Here is a 21,850-nt window from a genome sequence, read left to right on the forward strand (position 1 = left end):
CAAAAAAAGACCAGATTTACTGGCCTAAAGGAGACTGGAGAAACCCTGAGAGTATGGCCCCCAGACACCCTTTTAGCTCAGTGGTGAAGTCATCTCCAAGGTTCACTGTTCAGCCAGGGATTGGACAGCCTCGTAAAACAAAACAGGACTAACGAGGCACAGCAGTTCAGGGACAAGGGCCAGAAGGCAGAAGGCGACAGGAAAGCTGGTGATAGGGAACCCAAGGTTGAGTAAGGATATTGTTGATGTGTTGTGAGGTTGTTAACCATTGTCACAGGGCAACATGTATACCAATTGTTAAATGAGAAACTATTTTGTTCTGTAAGCCTTCATCTAAAGTGAGAATAGCAGCACAACTGGAAGAGCATAGTCGATGTCACTGAACTGTGGATGTGGAAATTTCTGAAATGGTGTATCTTTGGATATGTATATTTTCACCAAAAAAAAGAAAAAGGTTGAGAAGGGAGAGGGTTGACATGTTGTAGGGTTGTTAACCAATGTCATAAAACAATATGTGCACTACTGTTTCATGAGAAACTATTTGTTCTGTAAGCCTTCACCTGAAGTACAATTAAAAAAAAAATAAAAAATAAATAAATAAAAATTTAAAGTGACAATAGCAGCACAATCGGAAGAGCATAGCTGATGTCGCTGAACTGTGCATGTGAAAATTTCTGAAATGGTGTATCTTTGGATATGTATATTTTCACCCAAAAAAAGAAAAGGTCAAGAAGGGAAAGGGTTGACATGTTGTGGGGTTGTTAACCAATGTCATAAAACAATATGTGCACTACTGTTTCATGAGCAACTATTTGTTCTGTAAGCCTTCGCCTGAAGTCCAGTAAAATAAAAAAAAAAAGAACCAGTTGCTATGGAGTCAGTTCTGACCCACGGCAACACCATGTATGCCAGAGTAGAACTGTGGTCCATAGGGTTTTCAATGGCTGATTTTTCAGAAGTGGATCATCAGGCCTTTCTTCTGAGATACCTCTGAAGTGAACTGGAACCTCCAATCTTTTTGTTAGCAGCCAAGTACATTAACCAACCGCACCACCCAAGGACTCCAATATGGGCTTGTAGGTAGCTTGATATTTCCAAGGTTGAGTCCAAAAGTGTATATAATACTTATGGAATAGTGAAAGCCAGGCTTATTATAAAAAAAGGCACTTTGCTTTTAGTGAGGTTGTTCTGTGAGCTTTTTCTAAGATTTGAGGTTTAAATACTGAGGTCAGGTATCAGCACACTTTTTCTATAAAGGAGCCAGAGAGCAAATATATTAAGCTTTGGTAACCATACAATCTCTGTGGTAACTATTAGACTCTCATTACTGGATACTTCCATTATAGACAATATGTAAACAAATGGGTGTGGCTGTGTACCAATAAAACTTTATTTACAAAAACAGGCCCATAGGCTGTAGTTTGCTGTCCTGATCTGGGTCTGGCCTAAGAAAATAAGGTTTAAAATTATTTTTAAAATTTCTGTCTAAACCAAATAAGTGAAAGCATGATATGACAGACACATCATACAAACACTGCCTTATTCCTTTAAAAACATGTTTTAAAAAGAACTGGTTGTTAATGAAGATGCAAAATAATGAAAACTACTAACGTAACGTGAGAAGGGATTATTATTAGAGGTATGTTTTCAGGTTTCCTCACACCCTTTTATAATTGAAATGGAAAACACGCTCTGTTGTTAGCAATGAAGGGAAAAGATTCCTTTGGAATAACACAGACCTGGGCTCAAATCCTCATTCAACCTACTCACTAACATTAGATGTGGAAAAAAATGATTTCAACTGTCTGAATCTTAGTTTCCATGTCTATTAGGTGAGAATGAGGGTGATTTTCTGTTTGTATGCATCATATAAACGATGTTACAAGCCTGACACACAAAGGTTAGCTCATTCTTCATAGCTATAAATTATCTTCTGACCATAAGAATATTTTTGCAATACAGAAATTAACAACACAAATTTAGTCCTTAGATTTTTCACACACTGTCAAAGACTACTGTCCCACAAACAAAGTACCACCATAGAGGTGGAGACGGAGGTGCGTGGAGCACTGGAGATAAAGCTGCCCACTTCCTCTGTCCACTGTAGGCTATGCTTTCTGACCTTGTTTTTACTATATCCCAATAAGTACTGTCATTCCTAGTAGATACCATTCTTTTGATATTTGTTTCCCACTTACAAAAACGGGGTCAAGGTGGTGGGCTAAGAAAATAAGTGTTTTATAAAATTACTTGCAATTTCTCAGAGGTTCAACTGCCTAGAATTTTGTAGACTGAGTAGTTCCTTTGAGCTGGTTTCACAAGTTGCCTAACATGGAAAAAAAGAATCTAGCACTTGTTGTTACTGTTGTTAGGTATCGTCCAGTCGGTTTCAACTCATAGCGACCCTAAGTACAACAGAACGAAACACTGCCCAGTCCTGCACCATCCATATAATCACTGCTGTGTTTCATCCTATTGTTGCAGCCACTGTGTCAATCCCTCTCATTGAGGGTCTTCCTCTTTTTTGCTGACCCTCTACTTTATGAAGCATGTAGTAAAGAGTCTTAAATTTTAGACTTTTGTTACTAATTCTCTTTACAAACTCTTTGATGACCAGTAGAAAATAAAAAAGAATAGTAAAAAAGTGCTCCAGATATGAAGATTATTGAAATGGCAAATGTTCTGTTACATATATATTTACCACAATATTTAAAAAAAAAAGTGCTCCAGTTATAAACACCATATGTATTTCGATAATCTACTTTTATGCTTCTGGTATAAAGATGATCTGGAGTAGTGATCTGAATCTCTAACAGAAAAGGGGTGTACAGAGTTTGAAAAAGCATAATCAAAACTATAAGTGCTCAAAATCATTTTTAGTTACTGTATTACATTCATTTTAAAATTAAAATAATATTAGAGGAGAGCATGGGATTTTCTGGATCATCAAAAGAGAAATGAGCTTGGCAATAAATAAATAAAGAAACTCTGATTAAGAGCAAGAAATATCAGACTCAAACTGTTGAGCTTACTGTTTCACCTTCTGATAAAGAGTCTGGCTCTTAACATTACTAATATAAGCCAGGGCATTCTCAAACTTTGGTATCCATCAGAACTACCTTATGGAACTTGTTAAACATGCAGGTACCTAGGTCTGACTTAGACCTACTGAATCAGAATCTTTAGGTGTGGGGGCCCCAACATTTCTATTAAAAGAGACTTAGTTGAGCATCTTTTGACCAACAGTGATTAAAGATATACGGGTTTCAGAAATGCACATTAATTACTACTAACTAAGGAAGATAAAATTAGTTCTTAGGGAGACAAGTTAAACCTGTTTACTGCACATATGCAATTTTTTTACCTTAATAGGATTGTTTTCATTTTGCTCTCATCAAACATCACATGTGTCTACAAATCTTATACACAAACTTTCACTCCATGGCAAACTCACAGGGAACACAAACACACATTTTTAACAAACAAGGCTTTCCGTCTCTCTTAAAAGTTGGTACAATTTCCTATACATACTTGATCTGCATGGAGCATACTCAACAGTCTTTGTTCCATCTTGAAGAAAACATGTTCCAACAGGCTCTCTCTCCTGTTTCATTTCAGTCCTCCAGTGGTACAGTGGGGCACAGGCCTAAAATCAAAGGGCATGGTTCATGACATAAAAACTCTCTGAAAAAATCAGCGTTTCGAACAATCTATACTACCTCAGAATATAACATCACTTTCAAACCATTAATAAAAACAATAAACCTACGCTATACCTTAAATTCCTCATCACAGTATTAGATAAAGATATAAAAAGAAGTACTTCTCTCATATTTTTCTGAATGCTGTATTTGTAGTCCAAATACATTTTTTTTTCCAAAATAGTTTGTAAAATAATTATTTCAGGCAGCACATTTTGATGTTCAGATGAAAGTCACAGACTGAACTGACTCTTGAACTAAATAACACTTTCATGCACAAAGGAGATCCCCTTAAATTATATTTAATTTATTATGTAAGAAGACAAATGTAGCACTTCTTTTATTGACTTGCCAAATAACCTAAGTTTTTTTTGTTTTCAGAGTTACAGATTTCAATTACCATGTATAGGTAGAATAAATGCATGTTTTAGTAACATAGTAATCTACCAAAAGTACAGCAATTTAATTTACTGAAAACATTTCAATGGATTTGCTATAATACTTTTTGAAGCAAAACACTAATATAGCATTGCAAACATCAACACCTGGTTTATATTCACTCTGAAAAAAACTGAAAATAGGTCATGGTTGCTACTTCTGTATACATAATTAATGCCCCAGAATGGATTATTTGCTCCATCTTCTTGGTTCTGCTTCTTTGCATCTTTCTCTTTCTAGAAGGTTTCCATTTCTCCACCCTATCCACCACCTCTAATTCTTTAAAGCTCTACTGAAATTTCACTTCCTAGACAAATTCTCCCCTAACGCCCCACAATCAGATGTGGAGTCTCCCTCTCTGACTCCTCATAGCACTTTGTACCCTGTACAGCACCTTCATTCTAATTTGTATTAGAGGTATTTGTGAACTCACCCACCCTCCACTCCATCTTTTAGTCTATATGTTTTCCAAGGGCAGCCAGTATCTTACTCATCTTTCTGTTTCCCTGGTCCAGTTCCTCACACAAAATAAGTCCTCACTAAGCATCTGTGACATAAGGAAAGAAGGATGCAATGTAAGAAGAAAGTAAAGAATGGATAAGGGTAACAGCTGAACAATATGAGGAACATAATGTCACTGAACTATACATGTGAAGACTATTGAATTGACAAATGTTTTGTTATATGTATTTACTACAATTAAAAAAGAAAACAGAAGAGAAGTTAGGTGCTTCCAATAAGTGGATGAAATTACAGGGACATTGACTTTTTCTTGAATTAGTTGTGCAATAACACCTTCCTTTAAAGGTGATAAATATCCCTTAAAACCAGGAGTTTTAAATTATGTTTATTTTACTGTAGGCTTCATAGGCGAAAGAAGTGGCAGTTTACTCCTGTAAAGATTACAGCCTTGGAAACCCTATGGATCAGTTCTGTTCTGTCCTATAGGGTCACTATAGGAATTGACTTGACAGCAATGGGTTTGGTTTTGGGGTACTGCAGGCTTGGACCACTAACTCATCTAACAAGTACTAAAGTACAGCAGTTGTTGTTAGGTGCTGACGAATGGGTTCCAACTCACAGCGACCCTATAAAACAGAGGAGAACGGCCCCATAGGGTTTCTAAGGAGGGGCTGGTGGATTCAAACTGCCCACCTTTTGGTTAGCAGCCAAACTCTTAACCACTACGCCACCAGAGGTCATAGTAATGTGTCCCTAGAGACCATGACGATTGGTAGCCAAGGACACTGTCACCTATTTCTAGAAAACTTCTTATAGCTCTTTAGTCTCTTCTCCCTTCTTCCAACCTGTACTACTCTAGTAACCTTTAGGTCCTAAGAAGGTAAAAATTTACTTCTTCTAAAAAAGCAAAGTACTTAATATATTCTTATTTATGAATTTAGCTTCTACATGACCAAAAAAAAAAAAAAACCCATTGCTGTCAAGTCAACTCTGACTCATAGCAATCCTACAGGACTGAGTAGAACTGCCCCGTAGGGTTTCCAAGGCTGTAAATCTTTACAGAAGCAGACTGCCACATCTTTCTCCCATGGAGCGCTGGTGGGTTCAAACTTCTGACCTTCTGGTGAGCATCCAAGCATCACCAGAATGTAAACTAAAATTTCTTAGTGAAAGACTAAAAAGTTAGGTTAAATCAGTTTTACAAATAAACTATAAAATTTACATAGCCATGGAGAACTGTCTGCTTGATTTTATCCTACCCACACTAAAATGTCTGGACCGTTACTTCTTACAAAACCATTTCCCCTTCACTCTAAGTACTTATTCTCTAGCTTCATCCTCCATGACTAAGCCTAAATGGCTCCACTCATTCCAAGCAGTGTGGAAAAATCCCATGACAAATAAGCACATGTCTGTAATCCACCAGCATTCTAGCGAGCCAGTCTGGACCACAGATATGTTGTAATTATCATCACACTATCTAAAGACCAAGCTGAACTTACACGCAGTGTGTGTGTGTGTGTGAGTGTGTGTGAGTGTGTGTGAGTGTGAGTGTGTGTGTGTGTGTGTGTGTGTGTGTGTGTGTGTGTGTGTGTGTGTAGCCAGAAAGGTCACTGGACAAGGCTTTGCTGAATGAATGACAGTACAGAGCAAGGGAAAGTCTAAGGAAGATACGCAGTCCAGAAGTGGGTCAGCAGAAGTCAGAAGAAGAACAAGCTGACTTAGTGCCCTGGCTTACAGACATAATGATCCAATGGAAAGGGAAGCTATGAAGAATGGATATAAGGCAATTCATGTATAGATAAGGAATTTTACCGTTGTTTTTGTTGAATGCCACCGAGGAAAAGAGCTACCACTCGTTGAGTACCTACTACGTGCCAGGTGCCATCCCAAGTGCTTAACATCTATTATCTCTAATGCTGATCAGTACTCTGCCAGGTAAGTTGTGTGGAACTACAGCATAAATATGGCTCATCATCTTGGAGCTGTTCATTTTAATAGATGGTAAGTATTTCTAAGCATTATTTTTATGTTAAACAAATATATATGGATTTATTTAGACAATGCAAAATTTAACGTGCAGGGAACTGCTTAAGGTTGTGCTCCAGACTCTGGTCTATTTGCTTTCACTCTCAACCATCAATGGGGGAAGAAGGGGTGTTGCTTTATTGAGAAACTTTAAGATGCTCTACGGCTATTAAGACAATAAAGTAAAAAAGTGTAAAGAAGTCCCAGATTGTCTTCTCAATGATAAAGTACAAGCAGTGGCAAGAAGTATGGGCTATGGGCATCAGATTGCCTGCATGTGAATCCTAGCTCCACCAATTACTAGACAAGTAGCCTTGGACAAGTTACTTAAGCTCCAAATCTCAGTTTCCTTTTCTGTAAATGGACCAATTATTGTACCTATCTCCAAGAGCTGTGGTGAGGATTAAATGAAACAATCCATGTGAAATGTTTAAGGCCTGGAATATAAGTGCCAATAAATGTTACCTATTGTCATTATTGTTCTTATTACATAAGCATCATTAAGAATCAAAGGGCTTTGTATATAAGTAACAGAAAATGAGCCTAGTGTATTCAATCAAATTCCAGTGTAAGCTATTGATATTAATCCTGTAATTAGGAAGTTTTAAAAAAGTAGAAATTGTTCTCAAGCTCACTTATAAGCTCTGAAAAAGCTAATAAGTAAGACAATAGCAAGTTATATATTCCAGGGCCTTATACTATACTAAAGGGGACAGCTTTTGCATAGGGTAGCAACTGCACCATGAAACCAGTTGACACCTACAGGCGACTTCTAAGCGCTGAAAGGCCAAGTAATCTTAGATCTAGACTAGACTCCAGATTCTAGAGGGATCTGCCTGTGGAATTCCGATGGAGAGGAAGGGCACTCATGGAAATCTTAGACTTATCAGCAATCTGGGAACTGGCCAGGGGATTAGTGTCCAAAACACCCATTTCAAATGCAAATCTCTACTCAAAATAAAGCTCTTCAACTAGCACTTTGGGGATGACTGGGAGAATCTGAATATGGACTGGTTATTAAAGAGTTATTCATTGTAGCTGATTTTTTGAATATGCAGGAAAATGATCTTTTTGAAGAGTTCACATTATCATTTATTCAAAAATATTTCTACATAAAAAAATGAATTAATAAGAAACTTCAAAGACTCTCAGATGCATATAGAAAAGAGTCAAAGCTCTTTAACATGGCCTACAAATAGAATGAGCATATCATTTATGGTCAAAACTGGGAAAATGCTGAGTGAAAGTGAAACTGTAAACAACTGTGCCTGGAGAACAAGCATAGACTAGACCAGGCCAGCTGCATGGTCATTCTCTGATCTCCTCTCCTACTGCTTCTCACCATCCATGATTCCAACAGAACATTCCAGCAACAGTGGAATGTACTCTGTGGATACACTAAACTGGTTTTCTTCTGGACACATCTCTTAAAACCAGTCCCTGCCTCTGCCTAGATTGTTCTTTGTCCCCAGCCCCCCTCCTCATCTCGCTAACTCCAGGAAGTAAGATTCACCCTCTCCTCAGACTGGTTTAGGTGTCCTCCTAAGTATTCATCCAGCACTCTGCAAATCCACAGTACATTATAGTTATTCATGTATCTCCATGATACAATACAATAATACAACAATAACAGCTAAGCTTTGCCAAGGCTTACTAAAGTGCCAAGCACTGTGCAACCCCTCAGTGTGGATTATCTGATTTATCCTCACAACCACCCTAGAGGTAGCTACAGTTATTAACCCCACTTTGCAGATGAGGAAACAGAAGCAGAGGGTGATCACATGGCTTGTCAGTGCAGAGCCTGGGGATGAATCCTGATAATCTGACTCTGGGGTGCCTGCAACACTATCTGCTCAATCCCATATGATTCCCAAATACCGAACACAGAACTTGACACAGAGTACACTGCCTAAAAATTTTTGAACAGATAAAAGAATTTAAAAAATCCAGACTGTGACTACCAAGTAGTCTAGCCCTCTCCAGGAGACCCTGGGAACATCAATCCTCCTTATCCATCCCCAGAATTGGCCTGTGGCTGAGGGTAAAGCAACAGGGGACCAAATAACCAGATGGTTACTATCACTGAATCCCTCCCTGGTCAAACAGTCCTTTCTTCATCACTTTGTAATTCTATACAAAGAAAATATTAATTAGAGGTTATTGCCAAACTGCAAATGCACCTCTACCTTATATTAAATTACATGAGGAGGAACCGTGAAATTGCCAACATGTGATCATTCTGGAACTATGGAAACTACAATTTCATATGGTTTCACCTAATATCTTTCCAATCCTACTCCTGACCAGGGCAATGTTATTATATCCAACTATGAAGCAAATACACATTTTAAGGGAAATACGAGAACTTTAATACGTATTTCTCATCAGGTAACTTCCATTCATACAAAAATATTTACTGAGTTCCTATTATGTGATGGATGCTATTCCAAGCACCAGCAAAGATAGTAATGGGAAAAGCTAGACAGGTCCCTGCTCTCATAAAGCTTAGGTTTTAATGAGGTAGAGAGATAATAAAATATATATTTAAAAAATGTACAATAATAAGTACTCTGGTCTTTCTATGGAGAATGGATTGCAGTTGGGGCAAGAGAGGAAGCAGAGAGATGAGAAGAGCTATTGCACTGGCCCAAGGGGAGTGATGATGGTAGCTTGGTGCAGCGTAGAAAGAGTGGACATGAAGGGTGACTGATGGATTTAGGATGTATTCTGGAGGCAGAACTGAACGGGCTCGCTGGTGGATGAAGTGGAGATTCATGCCTCTTAATAAGTGGTGGGAAGACTTATGTGAAAACAGTTATTTCTGTGTTTCTGCTTTTTGATGGAGGGTAACAAAAGTCCTATTTTGGCCATGTTCCTTTTGAGTAATCTATTAGATCTCCAAATGGAAATATCAAATAGGTAGTTTAGAAATGTGACTTAAAATCCCAGGGAGAATTAAGAGTTAGACATATGGATTTTGGGGTTAATAACATATAGACTATATTTAAAGCCACAGGACAGGATAGGAGCCTTTAGATGAAAGGTATAGGTAGAGGAGACAAGAGGGCCCAGAACAGAGCTCTAGGAATCCCACCATTTGAGCAGAAGAAAAATCTGTTGCTGTCAAGTCGATTCTAACTCATAGCGACCCTATAGGACAGAGCAGAACTGCCCCATAGGATTTCCAAGGACTGGCTGGTAGACTGGAACCGCTGACTTTTTGATTAGGAGCTGAACTCTTAACCACTGCACCACCAGGGCTCCCTCAGCAGAAGAGAAACCATTAAAGAAGACTGCAAAGGAGCAGTCAGTGAGAAGGGAGAAAAACCAGGACAGTGTAATGCCCATAAGCCAAGGGAAGAAAGTATTTCAAAAAGAATGGATGTCCACCTTGTTAAATGGTGCTGAGACGGCAAGAAAGGTAAGACTAAACACCAGTGGATTTAATGAACTGAAAGTCAGTGATAACCTGGACTTAGCCTGAACTTAGCCTGACTTGAGTGGCTGAGGAGAGAACGTGAGGAAGTGGAGGTGACTATGTATAATAAAAAAAGTTTCTGAGGAATGGGGGCAGTAGTAGAGGCAAAGATGAAGTAAAGAGAAGGCTATTTCTGTATTTTTAAAGAAAGGAGGTGCTAGAGTATTGATTAATTGAAGGCACACTATTCCTAAACCTGACTGGAAAGAAAAACTGAAGGGAACTGTCTTAGATTTCTAGTGCTACTATAACAGAAATATCATAAGTGGGTGGCGTTAACAAACAGATATTTATTTTCTCACGGTTTAGTACGCTGGAAGGCCAAATTTAGGGTGCCAGCTCTAGGGGAAGGCTTTCTCTCTCTGTCAGCTCTGGAGGAAGGTCTTTGTCTCTTCTGAGCTTCTGCTATTGGGCAAACTTCATGTGGCTTGACATTTCTCTTTCCCCATCTCTGCTTCTTCTGCTTGCTTATTTAATGTCTTTTGTATCTCAACAGAAATTGACTTAAAACACACCCTATACTAATCCTGTCTCATTAACATAACAAAGACAACCTATTCCCAAATGGGATTATAACCACAGGCATAGAGGTTAGGATTTACAACGCACATTTTCTGGGGACACAATTCAGCCCATAATAGGAACTATCAAGTGGGGTGGGGAAAAACTGTAACAAAGTAGGAATGAAGGTGGAGAGTAGCAAAAGCCAAGTCTTTGAAGGACATTGGAGATGGTATCCGTAGATGGGTGGTCTTTGATCAGAGTTATCTTATTTCTTTATGTCCTACACCATGGGCACTGAATTTTAGTATCAGCTTTAAAATACAGAACTTCCTACATTTCTATCTAAATGGACTAAACTTACCTATGAGTAAATATCAAAAAAACTTACCAAAATTTTATCCTGCTTTGACCTCACAGATGCTCCAAACCACTGGTGGGACTTAAACTCCAATGGATCATCCTTGGCATAATCTCTGTTGCCTAAAAAAGAATATTGTAAATGGTGAGAAAAAATACATATTATCGTGGTAAAACAGAATTTACTTCTATCCACCTGGGTTTAGAAATAGCATACTGTTGGTTAATCAAAGACTACACTGGCCATTTATCTCACGTATTAGGGACTTTCAACAAATCAGAAAAACAAAACACACAATAACTTAGAAGTGCCTCAGGGTTGTTATTAACCCCATCAATTATCATAATGCAGATGTGAAAAAGTAATTGCAAATGAAGTCTTCCAGTTGCTAAATTATTAGATAATTAACTATTAAACAAATACTTACTGATTACCCACTATACTCTCAGAAGCTCTTTTTGCAGTATGAAGTTGTTTATGAAAACAAAAAGTTATGAAACTTCATTGCATAACAGTGGTAGTGAAGACTAAGACTTCTGACATAACACTGTAACACAAGAGTTAGAATGTAGGAGATATGATTTGACTGGTAGCTAGACATAATTAGATTTGGCATGCTACATTTAAACATTTATTGAGAGTCCATACTAATGAGAAAATAAATAACTCCCTGTGCACCAGGCACTCATGTAAAGCACTGTAAATTAAAAAAAGAAAAAAAAAAGATAAAAATTCTTTCTACTGAAAAGCCCTTAAGGAGAAAATTATGGACCATATGCAGAAAGTATTTCGGGAAAATCAAAAACCAAACACACTGCTGTCGAGTTGATTGCAACTCATAGTGACCCTATAGGACAGAGCAGAACTGCTCCATAGGGTTTCTAAGGCTGTAAATCCTTACAGAAGCAGACTGCCACATCTTTCTCCCTCGGAGCAGCTGGTTGGTTCAAACTGCCGACCTATCGGTTAGCAACCAAGTGCTTAACCACTGCACCACCAGGACTCCTATTTTAGGAAGGAGAGGCTAATTATTTTTAAAGTCCAGTTTGTTCCTCTTATAATGTCTATAATAATCATTCTTTGCAAATGTGTATTTCCATAATATATTGAACAAATACAATGGATAAGTGTCAATTTTAAGAAGGCAGACCAACATGTAAATATCACCAAAAGGTTTGGTTAAATCTGTTCCCTAAACCGCATCTCATCCAAAGTAGTGCTTATGGCTAGTCAATTCTATTCTGAAGACTTAAGACCAACTGAATAGTTATAAATAATAATTAATGAGATTTTAATAGTGCCAGGTGTCTTGTAGGCAAAGTGAAAAGTATAATGTTGTTTCCTATTATTCTTTCAACTTTTCCACTGTTTAAAATTTTTTTTAAATAAAAAAATGTGTCAGTCTTCAAAGGTCTCTATATCTAGTCTCAACACCAGGGTTCTTTGTCAGTGATCACAAAAGCATCTTTTTTATAAGTAGAGAGAAGGAAGAAGGAGAAATGATACTAGCTAGTATACGCCCTTCACCATGAAAACCAAGTCCAACAATAGTCAGCCTACCTCTGAAGTCTATGTTCACCATGTTGCCCTCACTGCAAACAACACACAACAATGAACTACAGATCCCCTCCTCTCATAGTTAGAGGCATGTAATTAGTTCTTGCCAATAAGATAAGAGCAGAAGTAGCATGTGTCACTTCCAGTTCAAATCAATTAAAAGTAGATTATGAGTTCATGTGTTGTACCTCCCACCCACGAGGCTGGGCGAACAGATGATAGAATCACTAGATGGAAGCAGCCCAAGTCTCTAAGCCACCAAGAACTAAATGACTCACACTGGATGGTGACATGAGCAAGAAATAATCTTTTTTTTTTTTTAAAGAGTCATTGAGATTTGGGTATTTGTTTGTAATTGAAGCATGTTGTTAGTGAAACACAGCCCAACATATCCTGAGTAATATATATTCTAAAAACATAACGCTTTTTCTACTATCACAAAGAAGCTCAGCCGTTTGAAGAATGGGGTTCATTTAATGATTTTTCAAGTATTTCTATTTTATAACCATAAAATTTACAGTTATAAGTTATTTAATGGAATTTTTTTTTTTTTTTTTTTAAATTCCATTACAAGATACCTATGTTCTCTTAGTGTGTGGCTGGCTTTCTAATCTATTTCTTTCTACAAAGCAAATGAAGGCATTGTCCACCATTCACTAATGAAGCAGAAGAAATACAGTATAACTGCAAAAGACACAGCTGGTGCTTGGAAAGATTCACCTCTATGCACTGTCCCTTGAGATCATAAGCATCATAATAAACTCAGGTAATCTTAACCAGTCCAAAGAGGAAGTTAAGTTTATGAGCTAATACATTTGAAAGAAAAAGTACAGCATTCTCACAACTGCTACTTCCTGCTTCTGCTTTCATTTAAAACACAGCCTTTTTCAGCAAGACCCTAAAGATGTCCAAGCAAAACCAAAGCTTTTTTGTATCAGAGGAAATCCAAGACTGAACAGAAGTGTCATATCAGAGAGACACAAATTAAAGTTCCATCAGTATTCTCATACTCTGTGAAACTTCCAGTTTCAAAAACAAAATGATGCAATAGGAGAGACCCAAAATCACTCTGTTCTTCCCAACAAAAGTATTCCTGCCTACAGGACACCTGGTATAGATTCCTCAAAAATGGTGATATCATGAAAGACAAAAAAAGTAGGGAACTGTTCTAGATTAAAAGTGACCAATGAGACATAGTCATCTAATGCAAGATGTGGCCCCTGATTGGAATTTGTGTCCAAAAAAAAAAAAAAATTACAAAGGACTTTATTAAAAAGAACGGTGGAAATTTGCATATGGACTGTATAGTAAATAACAGTATTATAGTAATGATACATTTCTAGTGTGATGATGGTATTGTGGTCATGTATGGGTAGTCCTAGTTCTTAGGAGATACACGCTGAAGTATTTAGGGATAAAATGCCACAAAATCTACAACACTGGGTCAATCTATCTGAATGGTATGTTGTTCACTATATTACTCTATCAAATTTTCTATAGGTTTGAAAATTATCTAAATAAGTTTTAAAAGTATAGCAATCACCTGTATGTACTATAAGGCCAGCAACAGAATATCTCCTATTTCTTTTTATTTAAACTCTTTATTGTATTTACTCTAAGTCTTACTCCTTATAAAACAAATTTAAACATAAAATAAGACATATGTAAAGATGAATTGAAATATCACTATAACTCCACCATAAAGAAATGACCCATTTTGGTGTCTAGACATGTTTCATACATACAAGTATGTCCTCTTATTTGTAAAAATAAATACTTTAAGCCAGTATTTAAAATAACATTAAACTTTTTAATATATATAAATGTATGTACCTTTATTCCTTTAACAACATGTCAAATGTAGACCCACAGTGTCATTTTTATTTTTGTATAGTACACCATTACACAGCCATAGAAAATTTTATTTAACCAATCACCTACATCTCTTTCAGTTTCAAATTTAGGAATATTTCTATTTTGATTTAAGAAACCTTTATATTCTCTCAAAATCACATCTACTTTCTCTTCCAAATACCAAGAATCTCAGCATTAAGGCTATCTTTGGGGTCTGAGGTACACTAGGTCCATTGCTAAGTTAAGGTGATAAACTCTCTGGAAAATGGTATATAATACAGAATTTTATTCTAACAAATATATTTTTTTCAAGGTCCCAAGGTGTATTTCATATGTAAGAGTTTCCTTTTCCTCTATATTCCTCTAGATGTCTTTTAATTCTTCTATTTGATTATAAAAGACCATTTCCATGCCAACACCCAATCCACACTCCTGGTATCTCTTCCCTAGTTTACCATTCCAGCATCTCAGTTAGTATCTTTTTCCTAATCATGTATCTCCCTTCCATATACCTCACTTGTTGCTACCAGACTAACCCTCTTAAGATATCATTTTATTCAGGCCACTCCCTTGTTCAAGAACTACTCTTCCCAAAAAAAATGGCCATGTCTTAAAGCACCATGTGTTTTCAATTGTGTTACCAAACAAAAGAAGCCACTGGCATACATTGGCATCTAAAACTTAGTCAACAATCTTCACAAAAATAAAATAAAAATTATTCACTGCCTGGAATGCCTGCAGTTTCAACTGAGTGATAACCTCAAAGTACCGTCTCTTCAAGAAATGTGCTCAATAGGAAGTTCTTCTTGGTCAATCAGAACTTTTCTCAAGATCCCAAGTCTTAAAATATTTAATTCAATATCAGGAAAAAGTTTCACTCAGAGTGTGAATAGAGAGGGTGAGTGGGGAGAATGCAAAGGAAAGGCTGCTCTCCAAACAAAGTGACAAGACGTTCATTTACGACCTGGCTGAAACCACTTCTGGGCAAAGCAATGAAGTAAATATTTTGACTCATAGCCCTGAAGTCTAAATATTTTCAGTCACAGCCCTAAGGTCAACATTTCAGGGGATGCTGGAATTCTATAGGCTGCTTGGACTATGATGCCACCTTGGAAAAGGAAATAGGACAGACAACTGCAGACATTCCAGTGCAGGAGGAAATGCTTCCTCAGGCAACTATGGAGTAAACAAAGATCTCTTATCAATAATTCTGTAAAACACCTTGGAAGATTAGTACTGATCTCCCAAATAAAGAGAAAAAGAGTATCTTACAGGATAGTGAAAAATGAGAAGAAACTGTTCTGTATAATATAAATTAACATAAGGCTCTACACTATCACTTTGAAAAATACATAAAGAGGAAAATGTTGCTAGTGAAACTTGAAGTTAATTAGCAAGTAAATCACTAGAGGCCTGAAAATGTAACGTCTATTTTTCCAGCTTTTAAAGTTTGTCATTTGCATTTTATCAGGCTGCTGTGGTTGAATACTTGAGGACAGAAGCAAAGTGAACAGGGCAGATTATCATAGTTTTTACACTCCGTCCCCTTAATAGCCACCTCTTTTCATTTTCTCTGATTTGAATACTCAATATTCAACCTTCTGGAGAGTTACAAGTGACACTTATTTCTATTGAGATAAAGTTACCTTATCATCCTACAGCTAATTTTTTTTTTGTTCTTTTCATGTCTAAAACATACCCTTTGGAACAACCTGATTGTATCACCTTTTTTGAAAAGATCAAAGTCAAGAAGAATGCCAAAACATTAGAAACAGAAAACAGTAAACTTTTTGGAAGATAAATGAGTTTTTAGTGATTTGGTTCCCACTCATTATTACATGACTTCAGTGAAAAATGAAATTATTTAGGGCCTTAGAGAACTTAGCTTTTTGCTCAAAAAGTAACTATTGAAACAATGCCTCCCCACATTCAACTTTTAATTTAAAAAGATAATTTGCAGGCTTCCTTAAGCAGCTTTTCACCTCAAACATTACACTTTTGCTCAGTCACACTTCCAAAGAAAAATCTCCCAACGTTGCTTAATTATTTATGTGAAAATCGACAGGTCACAGGAAGAAACTTTTTGAGCATTCATTAAAAACAAAAAAAGCATGGGCGCCTCCTACATCTGAATGTTAGGAATATAACAAGCAAATGAGGCAGACAAGGTCCCTACTTTCAAGGGGAGATAATAAGCAAACTATTATATAAGATAATTTCAGAGAGTCACAAATGCTATGAAATAAGACAGAATAATTTGAGAGAAAATGATGGGATGATGGACAGCTGCTGGTATCCTGTTGTATTTTAAATGAATGTTATTCTGGCCAATAGACAAATGAAAAAGAGTGAAAAAACTCAAATATGTATCTACTGATGAATGGATGAACACTATTTTTAATCTATGCAATGGAATACCACTCAGTAATAAAAAGGGGAGTACTAATACACACTACAATACGTATATATGCTCAGTGAAAGAAGCCAGACCCGGTTGTTCAGCTGGACAGTCTCACATGTAGTCCATATGATCCTAGAGGTAGAACTTCCCTCCAATTCCAGACTCTACTAGCCAATTGTTTCAAGTTACATTGTAGAAAATGCATAATATCTGGTGGTTTGGGTTCATTGAACTTTTTCTTTTAACTACTAAGAATATTTATTTCCTAACAACTAATCCTTAATTTGAAATTAACTGGGAAAAACGCAAGTTCCTCAGTGGGATACTAGGAGAAACCAGCAATGAGGAAAGAATACGAATGCCAGGAAGTAGAAAAGGCATAATTTCAGAAAAAGAGAATAGTTCTTTATTAAGTTGGCAAACTTAATACACCAGTATGCACGTTTATTTCATCTTATTTTTCTCATTTTATCACAGATATTCACAGGTCCTTAAATTGAGACAGGCATTTTAGAAACTTCTGCTTTAAAATTTAGAAAGATCCCTAAGTGTCTTCTGACTCATCAGAGAAAAAAACAGATTACACTTGTAATAGTGTGTTTTCTGTGCGCTTTTTGTGTTCTTTGGCAATATTCTTTGAAAACTGGTCTCATCCAGTCCATGTATGATACATGGCAATAAACTCCTCAGTTAACCAGGAAAACCCACTCCTCTACCGTTGTGTTAATGATTAAGTGTATAATACTTCACCATTCTTCCACTTGCACGTGGAAACAAGCTTTTTAAAGAAACCAAAATGAATTTCTTAATGTGAATGGTTACATTTTTCATTTGAAACTTACGAATATTTATTAAGTTCAAAATGGATCGAGATGTTTCATACATTTCTGGGGACTGGAAAATGAGATTAAGTAGGAATCCTGGTAAACTAATAAAGATAACTGTGAGCACCAAATCAAAAAAAAAAAAAAAAGAAGCCAGACCCAAAAGATGACATACTATATAATTCCATTTATATGGTAAGAGAAATAAATAGAAATGGAAAGTAGATTAGGGTTGGGGTGTGAATGGGGAGTGACTACAAACGGGCACCAGGTTTCTTTTCAGGGTGATGGAATTGCTCTAAAATTAGATTACCATAATGATTATAAAACTCTGTAAATATGCCTGTACATATTTACATATCATTAAATTGTCCAGGTGAATTTTATGGTACGTAAATTCTATCTCAATAAAGCTGTTTAAAAAAATGACAAACCTGTAAAGAGAAAAGGGAGCTGCAACATTAAATAGAAATGTACGTATATAATAAAGAGTCCGTTTCAAAATAAACAAATGTTTCAGTTGGGTAGCAGACCAAAAGTAAGAATAGATAATACAGAATAAAATATAGAAACAGCTATTAAGAATATGAGAAAAGATTCATCCTTTACAGAAATGCAAATTAAAACAAGATACATTTTTCATCTGTCATTCAAGTTTGATTTGGAGATAGATTGTATCAATGTTTCCCTATCTGGCAAATATGTATCAAAAGTCTTGAAAATACACATTCCGTTGACTTATAAATTTCATTTGTAGAAATTAATCTTAAAAACATAATTAAAAGTATGAACAAATACTTAATAAGCATACTTAAAATATTGTTATAATACAAAATAAAAACAACAAAATCTCCAAACAGTATGATATAGATTGAGTAAACTATAGTTATATATATTTATATACACACATACACACATAAACATAAACTATGGCCATTGGTTTGGTTTTCTCTGTGTGGTAAGATTTAGGTGTTTTTTATATTCTTTCTGCCTCTCAGTATTTTCTCATTTTTCATCAATGAACATGTATTATTTGTACAATGTTTTAAGGGGTTGAAAAAGTATTGTGAATGTTTATCCATTAATCTTTATACACAAAAGCTTAGTTAGAAGCTCCCACATCCCCTCTTAACTTTTTTGCATTTTCATCTCATAAAGGACTTTTAGTTCGTAAAACTCAAGAACATTTAAATTGAACAAGCTCTTCCTAGTATTTATAAGCATTACCTTTCTTAGAAACCTCTATTCTATGTCATACAGTCTGACTCTTTGAGTAAAATACAGCAAAAAATAACTCATTTTTAAAAATTCCAGATATTACTGAAGACTAAAATGAAGGTTAATGATTTATTTGACTCAGTAATAAAATACAGGTGAGTGCTCATTTAAGAAAATCTGATAAATAATAAGTAGTAGTTAGATATTAGTGTTAATGAAAGGATTATTTGCATTACCAATTTCCAAAGTGTCTTTAAACGCCTATAGAAACATTATTGTATTAGCTTAAAATAGTAAGAGATAAGCATCCCTAAACCTGAAAGTGTTTTGAGTCACAGACTACTCAAAAATCAATCATTTATAATACAAAAGTCAGTTCTGAAATCATGAACTATGGAACATGAGAAAGTCTTATTAACTTACATAGGACTGTCCAGAAACATCTTTTAAATAAAGTAAAATACATGTTTTCCAAAAGCAAACGAAAAAAGTCACCAAAGTAAACAAAAGAAAGCAGGATGAAGCTCAATTCAGTGGGACTGGCATCTATTTATTGACTGATTAACTTATTACAACCACTGTGAACAAAGAATCAAAATCTCCCTCTCCTCCTACCAGCAATTTGGATGGTTCTGCTGGAGCCCAGTACAAAGAATACAGGCCTTTTGAAAGAACTCACTGCTTGATCAATGAGAGTTTGTTTCCCCCAATGATGAGAGGGAACTGATCCTGAAAGCATGTAACATTTTAAAACAAAAACTCTTTACTGAAGATTAAAAAAAAAAAAAAAAGCCAAGCCAGTGTTTAATCTTAAAAGAATGGGTATCAGTCATGCCAAAGAGGGCAGTGAAGGGGAGGGGCTTTAAAAAACCATGTGAGTTTAGTTTCAGTAAAACATTTAAAAAGTCTTAAAATACCTCCTAACTGTATGAGTCTTACTCAATTAGTAATAAAGGAACTGGACTAACTGATTTCTCATATACAATATTTATATTGATTTTTAAAGTGCCTAACAGCCACGGATGATAAATGATATCAGGGAAAACATTTTCAATTAAAAGAAAAACCCCTGGAGTATAAGTTTACTTTTTATTAACAAAGGGTGGGGAACAATTTTTCTTGTTTTTTAACTTTCTAATTAATAGGATGGTCACAAGTATAGAAATATCTAGACAGAAAATTCATCAAGATGAGAAGTTAAACTTGGGAGCTTTAGTCTAATTGTTTTAATTGTAATGAGATGGAAATTGTATGGCACAGAGGCCAGAGAACAGCTCAAAGTTTTATATTCCCTATTAAATGCAAAGCCTGGTCATCTAGGAATTACTTACAAAAAGAACTGGCATGGCCAGGGTTTGCCCACAGCCTATAGCTAAGCCCTTCTGGGAACCAGTTCTGGGAACTTGTTCCAGTAAGTGGTTACAGATATAGGCACAGATATATCGATATGGATAACCTGACCTCTGACCTTCTCTAGGACACTGTTGGTGGGAGGTGACAACCATTCACTGTATTTGAAATACAAAGGTGAGCACTTCTCCTTTTTTTAAGGGACATATTTAACAATCATGCAGATAAGCCATAGTTTAAACAAAGAGGCTTTGGTAGGGCAAGGAGATACAAGTTCTTCCTTGATGCAGATCAGCAGTTTATCTTTTTGGAAATGACATACTAATTTGAGAAAGGCGGGCAATTGTGAGTTTATTAATATCACCTGCTTCCCTACAAAGTGAATACATGTTGCAAGCAAGGAGAGGATTTCCCCAAGTGTCACCATTATAGAGGTTAAAATAAAATCAGTGTAGTCTCAATGACCAAGATAATCCTTTTAAGACTATCTTTAATAATTTTTATTACATATATAAATATATGTACATATGGAACCCTGGTAGCACAGTGGTTAAGAGCTTGACTGTTAACCAAAAAGGCTGGCAGTTCAAATCCACCAGCTGCTCCTTGAAAACTATATACAGCAATTCTACTCCTATAGGGTCGCTATAAGTCAGAATAGACTCAACAGAATAGACTCAACAGACAGGGTTTGATTTGGGTTTTCTATGTAGCAAAAAAAACTCTGTTGCCACTGAGTCGATTCCAACTCATAGAGACCCTATATAGTATAGTATTATATATATGTCCATACATACATAATATGTTATGTATACTGTTGATGAGAGGTTGACATCCATCCATATATTATCTTCATTTCTTTCCTTTTCCACAATTATTCACTTCTCCACAGTTCCAGTGTAGACATGATATAAACAGTCCTTTCTTCACTTGTATAGTGCTTCATTGTTTATGAAGTACCTTCGTAAACATTATCTTATTTGATCTACATGACTATCCTGAGGGAAAGAGTTATTCTTACTTAATGAATGGGAAAACTGAGGCTGGTAAACTTAAGTCACTTGCCCAAGGTCACATCTAATAAGTGTCAGAGCCTGAATCTGAACCCTGTATCTTCTAAGTCTAGTTTACGTTCCTTATAACTACAGCTGCCGAAGTAAAAAGAGCAACAAAGGGGGAGCAATGCCTACTTACTTATAAAAGCATAGTTCTTGCCCTGATAACCAACATCAAATAAGCAAATATGTAAAATGGCATTGTGGCAGGCAGAATAAGGACCCTCCAAATAAGTCCAAGTCCTAATCCCCAGAACCTGTGAATATGTTAACTAACATGGCAAAGGGGACTTGTAGATGTGATTAGAGTCTTGAGATGGGAGATTATCCTGGATTATCCAGGTTGGCCCAATGAAATCACAAGGGCCATTATAAGAGGACGGCAGAAGAGTCAGTGTCAGAGTGATGCAGCCTGAGAAAGACTCGACTAGCCATTGCTGACTTTTAAGACAAAGGAAGGGATCACGAGCCAAGGAATGTAGGCAACTTCTATTCTTAGCTGCTGCTAAATTGGCCCCTGACTCATGATGATCCCATGCACAATGGAATAAAACACTGCCCAATCCTGCACCATCCCCATGATCGGTTGTGGGTCGGACCACTGTGATCCATAGGGTTTTCA

At 36.3% G+C, this 21,850-nt stretch overlaps 1 protein-coding gene across 4 annotated transcripts in view; it reads right to left on the reverse strand.

Annotated features, from left to right (window-relative positions):
* Positions 1 to 21,850, reverse strand: part of ITGAV (integrin subunit alpha V) — a 97,989-nt gene that overhangs the window by 51,770 nt on the left and 24,369 nt on the right. For 2 of the 4 annotated variants that reach the window (XM_023739901.1, XM_023739900.1), the window contains exons 1-3: positions 11,397 to 11,784; positions 11,000 to 11,091; positions 3,532 to 3,646 (exon numbers count right to left, since the gene is read on the reverse strand). In XM_023739901.1, coding sequence (XP_023595669.1) covers positions 3,532 to 3,570 — 39 coding nt within the window. In that variant the 5' untranslated portion in view covers positions 3,571 to 3,646; positions 11,000 to 11,091; positions 11,397 to 11,784. Of the gene's footprint in view, positions 1 to 3,531; positions 3,647 to 10,999; positions 11,092 to 11,396; positions 11,785 to 21,850 lie in introns of those variants that run through there. The other 2 variants (XM_004385598.2, XM_023739899.1) reach the window with 1 other exon arrangement.

The sequence above is a fragment of the Trichechus manatus genome, unplaced genomic scaffold (genome assembly GCF_000243295.1).
Source record: "Trichechus manatus latirostris isolate Lorelei unplaced genomic scaffold, TriManLat1.0 scaffold00142, whole genome shotgun sequence".
Lineage (NCBI taxonomy): Eukaryota > Metazoa > Chordata > Mammalia > Sirenia > Trichechidae > Trichechus > Trichechus manatus.